Source organism: Vulpes vulpes, chromosome 11 (assembly GCF_048418805.1).
Source record: "Vulpes vulpes isolate BD-2025 chromosome 11, VulVul3, whole genome shotgun sequence".
NCBI lineage: Eukaryota > Metazoa > Chordata > Mammalia > Carnivora > Canidae > Vulpes > Vulpes vulpes.
The window spans coordinates 7,071,748-7,083,090 of NC_132790.1; the positions used below are offsets into that span (position 1 = coordinate 7,071,748).

The following is an 11,343-nucleotide window of genomic DNA, read 5'->3' on the forward strand; positions in this document are numbered from 1 at the left end:
CCCGCGCCCCGCACCCCTCGCCCCGCAGCCCTGCCCGCGCCCTGCCCGCGCCCCGCACCCCTCGCTCCACCGCCCTGCCCCGCAGCCCTGCCCCACACCCTGCGCCCTCACCCGGCGCCCTGCCCCGCAGCCCTGCCCGCGCCCCGCAGCCCTGCTCCGCATCCTGCGCCCTCACCCTGCGCCCTGCCCCGCGCCCTCGCCCCGCGCTGCCCCGCGCCCTGCCCTCCGGCCGCAAGCGCTCGGTCTCCCCGCCCCGCCCCGCGCCCGCACCGCGGCTGCAGCTCATCCCGCAAGTTGCGGGGTGCGGGGCTCGCGCGCCCGGGCCGCCGCGGCTTCCCCCCGGAGCTGGTGCCCGGCAGCGGCAGGGAGGGAGACCGGCTCGGCCGCGCCCCTCACTCCCGCGTCGGCGGGGCCGCGTCTGCGAGGTGGGGGCTCCCCGGGCACCCGCAGCCCGGACCCCCGCCCCCGGGGCCCGCCGCCCTGCGCCGCCCTGCGCCGCCCTCGCCCGCCCCGCGCGGAGCTGGAGCCCGGGGCCGGCCGCGCTCACCTGTCCGGGCGGCGCACACGCAGAACCACACGGCGAGGAGCACGGCCCCCGGCATCGCTCCGCGGGTCCGCGCCAACCGGGGCGCGCGGGCCGGGAGACTGGAGCCGCCAAACTTGCCGGCGGGCGGCGGGGGAGGCGCGAGGCGGGAGGCGGGAGGCGGGAGGCGGGAGGCGGCGCGGGCGCTGCGCTCGGGGATCGCGCCCCGCTCGGAGGCCCGGCCGCCCCGCCCCCAGCCCCGCCCGCCCCGCCCCGCCCCGCCCCGCCCCCCGGCCCGGCCCGGCCCCCCTGCGGCTGCGGCTGCGCCCGCCTCGGAGCGGGGGGCGGGGGGGGCCGGCAGGTGCGCGCCGCGGGGAGGGGGCCGGGCAGGTGCGCGCCGCGGGGCGGGGGGGGGCAGGTGCGCGCCGCGGGGGGGTCGCGCCCTCCGGCTGGGGCCGCGGGAGCAGGAGCCCCCCCAACCCCCGGAGCCCGAGTCTCGGGACGCGCGGCCGCGAGGCAGACCCCGGCGACGCCCCCACCTGCGCCCCGTGCGCCCGCCTCGGGCGGCCCCTCCCCGGGTACCGCGGGGAGTCTGCGGACCTTCCGGTTCTGCAGGGCAAATGCTGCCACATAGGGGAAGTTCCTGACCATTTTCTCAGTGACTTGATGGTGGTGCCGAAAGCCCTACTCCCCCCCCCCCCCCAGTAGTTCCTCTGGGACCCTCGTGCCCCCACCCCCACCCCAACACTGTTCCCTGGGGAGAAAAGTTAGACTTTGTTGTGGGCAAGAGGAGAGAAGTCCTCTCCCTGCTCTGAGACCCTCCTCCGGCCCCCCCCCCCCCCCCCCCCCCCCCCCCCCCCCCCCCCCGGGCTTCCCTATGAAGATGTCCCGGTTCTGTCGCACTCCCATCCAGGACTGCTGTTTGTAACCGGGATGCAGAGTCGGGAAATCAGAGATGCTAGAACCTCTGATTTATGGCAAGTGAGCCCCACGGGGATTTAAAGCTCCTGCACTTGCTCGCACTGGGCTCCCCTCCCTAAGCCCAGCCCCCCCCCCCCCCCCTTTAATGTTTGCAATCCCAGGGGAGGAAAGGGAAACGTCTCTACAGCCCTCCCTCATCTCCTGGAAACCAGTTCCAACGTCTCAGAATCCTCCTCACTGATAAGGACCTGCCCTTCTCACTTCTGGCACCTTCTCTCACTTCCCATGTTTCTAACCCCTACATAACTGGGTCCCCAGGAGACCCCACTGAAGGTCACCAAATTAGCAGCACTGCTTATTAAGACAGAAGCTTCTATCTCCATGCGCTTCTGATCTCTGCCCTATTTTTCTGGATATTTCTGTATGCAAGGCACTGTCCCAGTTGGCCCTTTACGTTGTGGTCCCTTGGCAGATGAAAAAAAAAGTGAACAAGAGGTAAATTCAAGCTCTTGATGGCTGAGGAAGCGAGCAAAGGGAAGCGAACAAAGAAGTGTATTGGGCCCTCTAGAAGTTGAGGTGAAAGATGAAGAGGTAAACTGAGGTCAAGGCTAAACTGATTCCCCCACTCTTCTGGGATTCAACTCAAGCCCAGTGGGGATCCGTCTGCCTTGACTCCGTGTTTTCATTACAGAGCCGGGAATCTTTCCCTTCCACCTGGAGCATGTTACACTTAAAGCCACCACCGAAATCACACATCTTGCAGAAAATAGGATTCCTCGAGTTTTGTTGGGCTTTGCCAATGAGAATACTCACAAAGCGTGTTGTGTTGTGAGAGCTACGGCCCCTCCCTCCCCGGCAGCTCTTAAATACACCTCAACAGGAGCAGCCTGTACTGGTCTTGAACTTTGGTGTTTCAAAAGCCCTTTTCTTGATCTCAGAAATCCTGGAATCCCTAGAAGTCACAGTGACCCCAGAAGGGAAAAGGTGGCCTGGGGAAGACCTCTAGCGCTCTCTATCTTGAAGTCTCTGTAATTGGTTGGTCCTGTGGGACGGGGCTGATAGCGTGTCCCATTAAAAAAATAAAGCAAGACATATGTTCCGTCAAAGCTTTGCAGCATCACATCCATTAACAGTAACAGGAGTTAATATCAACAAGGTCATAAATCTTCCCAGATAACTAAGTACTTCAATCTCCTCCTGTAAGTGCATTTCTTGAGTGGAGAGTCTGAGTGTGGAGACCCCTTTGGCTAAGGTGACTTCCACAGAATAGGCCCCGCAAATTTCTGTCGTGGCAAGGATGGGACCACACGGCCCTGTAGGTGCTTGATGTTGGGATATTGCAATGGGACCTGTGCTCAATGGAGGAAGCAATGAGACTGGGTTTACCCGATGCCATACCCCAAGTCCACACTGCCCTTCTGAAGAGCTTCCTTCTCGGTTAGGAGCCAGGAGCTTCCTTTGATCGTCCCTCTGCCTCTCCTTCCTGACCCGTTTAAGTGTCAGCCCCCTTCTCTTCCAGCCACACTCACCCTTCGGTGTTCTCATCGAGCCCCATGGCTCTTAATACCGTCTATACATGGATGACTCTCAAATGTGTATCCCCAGCCCCAGTCTCTCCTTTGAACCCCAGGCTCATACCCCCGACTGCCCATAAGGTGTCTTAAATATAATATGACCACATCATCAAAATTGGAAACATTTGTGCTTCAGAGGACACCAGAGGAAGTGAAAAGACAACCCATAGAACAGGAGGGCAAATTGCAAGTTATATACCTGATGGAGACTTGTATCTATTAAGAAACTATTACAAATAGACAACCCAATTTGAAATCGGGCAAAGGATCTGAATAGACATTCCTCCAAAGAAGATACACAAAAAGCCAATAAACACATGAAAAGATGCTCAACACCATCAGCCATCTGGGAAATGCAGATCAAAACTACAGTGAGCTATCACTTCACAGCCACTAGGATAGCTAAAAATCAAAGAGACAGATAATAAATGTTGACAAGGAAGTGGAGAAATTAGAACTCTCCTATAACTGCTGGTGGGAATGTAAAATGGTTCTTCAAACGGTTGAACATAAAGTTACCATATGATCCAGCAATTGTACTCCTAGGTACACACACACGAGAAATGAAAACATAAGTCCACACGCTAAGCGATACACAAACGTTCCTAGCAGCGTTATTCATAATAGGCCGAAGGTGGAGACAGCCCAATGTCCATCAACTGATGAATGGATAAATAAAATGTGATATATTTATATTATGGAATATTACTCAACAGTAAAGAGAAATGGAGGGAGTACCCATGCACACCACAACACAGATGAATCTGGAAAACAAAAACATTAAACTAAGTGGAAGAAGCCGGTCACAGAGATCCACATATCTTATTCCTTATATAGGAAATATTCCTTCTCTAGGAAATGTCCAGAATCAGCACCCAGAACCTATAGGGGAAGAAAGTAGCGTAGTGGTTGTCTAGGGCTGAGGGGAAGGGGAAGGGAGGATGAGCTGGTGACAGCTAAAGAGCACAGGGTTTATTTCGGGGGTAATGAAAATGTTCTAAAGCTGGTTGCGGTGGTGGATGAAGAACTCACGGATTAATATACTAAAAGGCATTGAATTGTACACTTTAAATAGGTTCACTGTATGATGTGTACATTGTATCTCAATAAAGCTGTTTAAAAAAAACAAACAAACAAAAAGCTTCTTTAAGGTCATGAGAAAAAACATCATAATATGGCCAAATGAGGACTTGTGACTTTTCCCTCCTCCCAAACTCGCTTCCTGCTGCCTTCTAAGGAGACAGAAACCAGCCTTCACCAGGTGCTGCAACCAAATAACCTGGGGTCATCCTTGACTTGATTTCCCTCTACCCCCACATTCACAGCATTAAGCCCTGTCAGTCTACCTTAAAGAAAAATCCCAAATCAACCACCTCGCACCACCCTCTCGCCAGTCCCACCTTGCTCTAGTCCACCACATTTCCTGGTCTTCCCACCAATTCCCCATTATTCCCTCTGCCTCCTCTCTTGCTGCTTATAATTCACTCACCGCCCTCCCCCCAGCAGTCATAATCTGCTTTTTAAATCATGTGTCAAATCCCATTCCCTTGTGGGGTGGGGGGATACCCCCTGCACTTTCCCACCATGTTTTGAAAACATCCACACATCTTAGGAGGCCCCTGCCAACCTTCCCGGCTGTCTCTGTGCCCACTCCCCGCCTAGCTCCATCCAGATCCACTTTCTTGCCATTCCTCAAACTTCCTAAGTTCATACCCTCCTCATGGCCTGCTCCCACTCCCTGGAACCATACATCTTTGTGTGGTTCTCTTTTGACATCACTCACATCTCCAAACGATTGTCAACTTCCTGGGAGCCCCTGCATCAGGAAGGGGGGTTCTCCTCACTTCACTGGGGTCTCTCTCTCTCTCTCTCTCTCTCTCTCTCTCTCTCTGTCTCTCCCCCCTCTGCCTCCTTCCCTGGCTTTATTCTTTAGAGTGCTTCTTATTATCTGAAAAAACGATTTAGTCATTGACTTATTTATACTGTCTCCCCAGTATAATGCGAGCTCCACAGGAGTAGGATGTTTGCCTTTCTTGTTCACCAACATATCTCTCCACCTAGAACAGTCCCTAGCACATTTTCAGAGCTCTATAAATGTTCATTGAATGACTCAGTGGAGAGCCTCCAGGAAGCAGCGTGGAGACCGGATCATTTCTCATTGGCCATCACCAAGGCAACAGACTGCCTTCCCGCATGGGGGGCCCCCAGAGCTGCTCCATTGCTGACTCTTTCTGGGACAGCAGAGTCTACAGAGGGCAAGCAAGAAGGACTCCTCGTAGTATCCAAACTAAATCCATAAACTAGAGGCAGATCCAAGGTAGACAAACTTTGCATCTTGTTCACTGCCCTTCTGTCCCCCTCATCAAACTGCTCTCCTTTGTCCAAATGGCCTTTCAACTACCTTCATTTATGGACACATAATAAGCTTCCTTGTAAAACTGGAGAAAATCAGACGATAATGCTATTACAGATTGGACTGTGTCCCCCAAAATGGTAGCTGAAATCCTAATCCCCAGTACCTGTGCATTGTGACCTTCTCCAGAAATTGTGTTTATGCAGATGTAATGGAGTTAAGATGAGGTCGTCGTCGGTGTGGGCCTTAATTCGAAATGGCCTTCTAAGAAGAGGAAAATGCCATGGGAAGACAGAGCCAGGCAGGGAGAAGAACACCATGGGACGAAGGAGGCAAATAAGGAGGTGCTGCAGCCACCAGAGCTGGAGGACATAAGGGAGGACCCTCCCTCAGGGGGCTTTGGAGGGAGGATGGCCCTGCTGATGCCTTAATTTCAGATTTCTAACCTCCAGAGCTATGAGAATCTAAGTGTCTGTTGTGTTAAGCCCTCCAGTTTGCATTGCTGTGATACGGCTGCCCTAGGAACTAATACCAGGGCCAATTTGGAGGCAGAGCCTAGGAAAACGCAAAACCCCGGGTCTCCTTCACAAACCTGGAGGCCCCAGCACTCTCTGAAACCATGCACCCCTAGCCTTGGGGGGTGTTCTCATTTCCTGAAGCATGCATCCAATCATAAAGAGGGGTCGAATGAGTATATTTGTGCACACACTTCTGTCTCGATACGAATATATAAATTCTACATGAAAAATGTCTACTTCCAATTACAACATTCAAACTTAAATGATATCCAAATTACAAGGACTTATATTTTGCTAGGCTAACTACTGTCCTTCTGTTTTGCAGCTTCAAATACTTTTTGGACCAAAGCTAGGTATCAAACCTGCAGGAAGATAGATAGAAAAATCTTTAGAGAGACATATAGATAAAGGCATCTCATAATTCACTAGCTGAAACCCTCCTAGTCTCCAATATCAATAATCTTGGATGAGTTTCAAGTTTCTGATGGCAAGAACCAAGGTGTGCACATACCCACATTTTGTTAACTGTTGTGCAAGCACGTGTTGTCCATTCCTGTAGACCAGGGAAAAGCAGACGTGCTACCCTCAAACAGGATAGTTTCCCCCTACAAGCAGGACTTGCCCCAACCCCGCCAGAATAATGATGGCTCCATTTTTTACATGTAACTCTGGGTGGGCTACTGCTCTAAGATAAGTGCTTTCCATGGATTTAGGCCTCAAAACAACCCAACAAGGTTAAGTGGGATTAATATACCTACTTTAGAGATGTGGAAACTGAGCCATTTGCCAAAGAAGTGACTGAGCCAAGCTTCAAGCCCAAGCAGTATGACTACAGAATCCGTGCACTGAACTGCTAAGCTACCCTGCTTCTCCTGGGAGGAAGCCCATGGATTCAGTCTCCTTGTTGAAGTCTTGTGGGAGATGAGTAAATAGCAGCTCTGTTCCCCAAGCAAGTTTTAACCAACTGATAAGTAAAAGGGTTAGCAGGAGGCCAAACATGACTTTTATGAAGATAGACACAATACTGAAAGACACTATCCCAATGTGGAAGCCCAAATGGACTGGCCACCCACCCTCCCTCTAAGCTGGACCTCGGCACAGCCCTCAGCTCCCACTGGTGCAAATGAAGTAAGAAAGTGAAAAAGAACTCATTGTGAAATGAGGCCCAATAGCTCTCCCCACGCCTCTGTAAGGAGTAGGAAGGGAGTGGAATAAAAAGCCACAAGAGCTTAAGGAAAATCTCTCACCATGGAAAGCAAAAGTGTGGGGAAGAGTTGACTGACTCCCCTTCATCAACTCTCAAACTTCCCTCCGTAAAGTCTCCTTCTACCATCCAGTGTCACCGGGCTCCCAACAAAAGCATCTCCCTGGTCTTCTTCTCTCCGGGCCTTAAACCAATACTTCATTCCTAGGACAAGTCCCCCGTAGGCAACAGCGCTACCGTCACTCTGCAGGAAAGTTGGGAGCAAGGCACCCTTCCATACCTGCTCACGCGGAGTGAGGAGAGAGGGAGAAGTCCTCACTGAATTACAGCTTTCATGAGCAGACCTATTGACCCAAGGCCATGAATAGCCACTGAAGGAATTTCAGGCCACGGGATGGCCTAGCGAGCGATTTGAGAACTAGGAGAGCCTGCTCTAGTTACCTTAGGCAATGCCTTATCACATCAATTCAGAAGACTGGCTCTGCTAGCCACATAAAATGGAAATTGTCCTTTCTGATGCTTTTTTGACCACTTTCCAGAGTCACAGGCCACAAAAATTCCCCTTGCCAACCAAGTAACACTAAACTTTCTCACATTTCCCAGTGGCTCCCTGGGTTTCCTTCCAGTCATTCTCGTTTGTTTTATGACCTGTATCAGCAAGGATTCCATCTGGCTTCATATAACAGAAAAACTCCCAAACAATAATAACTTCAATAAGAGATGTTTAATTCCCTCTCTCTCTCTCTCTCTCTCTCTCTCTCTCTCGGATAAAGAATTCTAGAGCTAGGCCGTCCACGTTTCATCTGGTGGTTCTGTGAATCCCCAGGGAGCCAGGCTCCTTCTAGATCTCTGCTCCGCCATCCCTATGACTCAATACGGGTGCTGCTACTCCAGCCATTATCTGTATCTATCATCTATCTCTCCATCCCAGATAGCAAACATGGAATAAAGAGAAGGAGAAGAACGTATTTCAGGGTCCCATGTGTCACTTCTACTTACGTTCGGGCAGCACTTGGTCATGCGGCCATCCATGCCCTATGTATCTGTTACCTATTGCTGCATAACGACTGACCACAAACTTTCAGTGGCAAACAACACTACTCTCAGTGGCATACAACACATAGCTGCGGGCTGGCTGGGATTCAGCTCGTCTGGGCCGGTCTCAGCCGGGCACTTCTGCCTCGGGCCACAGTGGCTGAGCTGATTGATTTCTCACAGCAGGACTGTCAGTTGAGTGGTTCTCTCCCACAAGCCTTTCATCTGCCTTGGACCAGTGGTTAGCCAGGACATGTTTTTCTCGTGGCACCGGGGGTCACAAATGAGCAAGCGGCAATAAGCCAGGTCTCTTAAGGTCCAGACTCAAAATAGCGCCCCCCCCCCCCCCCCCCCCCCGGTCGCTTCCGCTCGCATGCTGTTAAAGTCAAAAATTAATCTGCTCATGATGTAAACATAGCCCAGATGTGATTCAGGGTTGGGGAAAGAAGTAGAGCCAGTAGCCAGTCTACCATACCTGGCTGCAGGGGGACTGGGAAATGTCACATCTGGCTGAGTGACAACAAGCCTAGTTAAAGTCGAAGATGTTACTAAAGAATAGAAGAACAGAAATCCAGAGGAATTCAGTCTCAACCCCTCTCTCTCACATTGTACCAACTTTGCAAAATACCAATACTGGCTTGGTGCCAGTTCACCTTGGCCCTACGTCTAGACGCAGTATGTGTAGGGTTGTGAGGCACTCCCAAGAAGGCAAGAACAGGGAGGGAGGACGCCGCAGGACTACCATGGGCTTGGGCTTGGCAGTACTCCCCACTCTGGAACAGGTGAGGCAGAGTGGTTTTTTTAAATTATCATGGTCTGTGCCAAAGCTCCCAGGAAGAAAGCTCAAATTCATACTACCTCAGAAGGCAGGGCCTAAAGCTCTCTCTGCCATCTGTCCCCAATACCCGCATGGGATGAACATGGTGGGGAAATTGTGCAAATGAGCATCCCTCATAAATCACCACGGAATCCCTCTGCCTCCCCTGAGTGAGAGGAGAAGGCATGAGAACAGTAGTGGGATAAAACTATCCAGCCTGTCCTGAGACCCCCTGAGCCACACCTGCCCCGGCACCTGCCCTGCACTCTGAGACTGTGCCAAGATCTGGAAACTTAGCACGCAGCACTCAGCAGGGCAAGTCTCCAAGACCTTTCTCCAGCCCCACTGCCATGTCTGTTCCTATTGGCTCATGCCATCTCTGTGCTGATTGCTCTAACTTCTAAATGTAACCCCAGGTGGCCCTAGTCACATGGGTCAGGAAGGAGATACCTGTGTAGACCCTCTATATTTCTAGATGTATGACATGGTTTGGTGTCTTGGAGTTCACTTCTGACATTTAGAAAGGGCTGGTTTCTTGCATAAACAAACCAGTGTTCTTGTCTCAAGTTCCTCCCCGGTCTCATCCGTCCTCGACACAGAGACCAAGTCAATATTCCAAATGCACAAATCTGACTCTCATAGTAAACACCCAACCTTTATGCAGTCTTACATTTTCACATACAAACTTCAGTTGAATCCTCGCAGCAGCTATGGGCGGTGGGTATAAATGTCCCTGTTTCACAAGTGATAAACGGAGACTGTAAGCAAGGAGCTGGCACTCAACCCCAGGACGATGCTTTGTCTCCAGCATCATAGCTGCCTCGGCCAGGAATGCCTCTCCACCATTCAAGAACCTTCCATGGCTCCCAGTGGCCTGTCAGGCAGCATCTGGACTCTTCACATTGGCATTGAAGGACTTTGTCAAGTCCTAAACTACATTTTCAGCCTCAGTTCTCACTTCCCACAAGAATATGCTAAACCTTCCAATTCCATCCATCACTCTTTCTTGAAATGGCCTGTCGCACGTCCATGCCATCACTTACTTGCCTCCATCTGCCTGGAAACCTCATCTTAAAACCCTCCTCATGGTCAAAATCCTTTTCCGATCCCTGTCTCATGAAATCCTCTCAGCCAGAAGAAATCTCTTCCTCTGTACCCCCTTAATATATTCCTACCCTAAATCCTTTTGTGGCACGCGGTACTTTCCACTGTGTATGTTGGCAATGTACATACCCATCTTAAAGCCCCACTCACTCTGAGTAACCTGGGCGGAAGGATCTAATTCACATTTTTCTTGCTCATTGTTACACCGAGCTCTGTTCCTTGTACAGAGCCAATACTCAATATTTGCTCGTTCAGTTAAAAACATGTTTATTGAGGGGACGCCTCGGTGGCTCAGTGGTTGAGCATCTGCCTTTGGCTCAGGACATGATCCTGGAATCCCAGGATTGAGTCCTGCATCAGGCTCCCTGCATGGAGCCTGCTTCTCCTCCCTCTGCCTATGTCTCTGCCTCTCTCTGTGTCTCTTGTGAATAAATAATAAAATTTTTTTAAACAATGCATTTATTGAGTATCTACTGTGTGTCACAAACTCTTAGGTACTGGAAACATAAATAAGACCTGAATAGAGTGTAAAAGTAAATAAATGAGTGACAGGATCAGTGAATGGTGAAAATATGAGTCTGTTTCGATGTGGATCCACACTATATTCTAATCATTGTTTTCTCCTAATCCTGCAAGTGTCTGGAGAAGTTTGCTGGAAAAAGAAAGGGGGCTAAGTTAAATGACTCGCAATATCACAATTCTCATAAAATTACAGATTACACTAAGATGCAAGAAAGGGGTGTCTCAAACCACACAGAGTCTGTTTTACACAGTAGACTGTGTAAATCAGAGAAGTAAATCCAATCTTTGCAAAGCTGAAGTATCTCAGAAGTCACTGGAGGAGCTTCCTGTTGTTAAGAGTCCCCATGGTGAATTTTCTAGATAGTGACCACTCCTCCCACATTGACTGATCTCTTTGTAAATCCAGTTCCCGCAAAACAGACGGTTGTTCAAGAATTTGTGTATCAGAGATACTACAGTGAATGGTCTTGGACTTCCAAACAACTGTGAAATTCTGAATCTCTACTTGCAGGAGAGACATCTAGAGAGGAGGAGGAAGGAAGCAGGAGCAAAAGCAGAGGACCGTCCAAGCAATAAGCTCAGTAGGAAAATAGCTGCATAGTACAGGGGACAAACAGCTGCCAAACAAATAAACAAGAGGACAGATTGGATGGAGGGAGATGGGAGAGTTGTAAGAGCAAACACCAACACCAGCTCCTCCCAGACAGAGCCTGCACCCATCTTCAACAGCCCAGAGTAGACTGGTCCTGCCATGGATGCATGAGCTCTGTGC

The 11,343-nt window shown here is 51.1% G+C and overlaps 1 protein-coding gene across 2 annotated transcripts in view; it reads right to left on the minus strand.

Moving 5' to 3' along the window:
• Positions 1-766, minus strand: part of NELL1 (neural EGFL like 1) — an 805,991-nt gene extending 805,225 nt beyond the window's left edge. The window contains exon 1 of one of the 2 annotated variants that reach the window (XM_072725392.1): positions 548-766. In XM_072725392.1, the coding sequence (XP_072581493.1) occupies positions 548-602 (55 nt within the window). In that variant the 5' untranslated portion in view covers positions 603-766. The remainder of the gene's footprint in view (positions 1-547) is intronic. The other variant, XM_072725393.1, reaches the window with a different exon arrangement.
• Between the last annotated feature and the right edge of the window lie 10,577 nt (positions 767-11,343).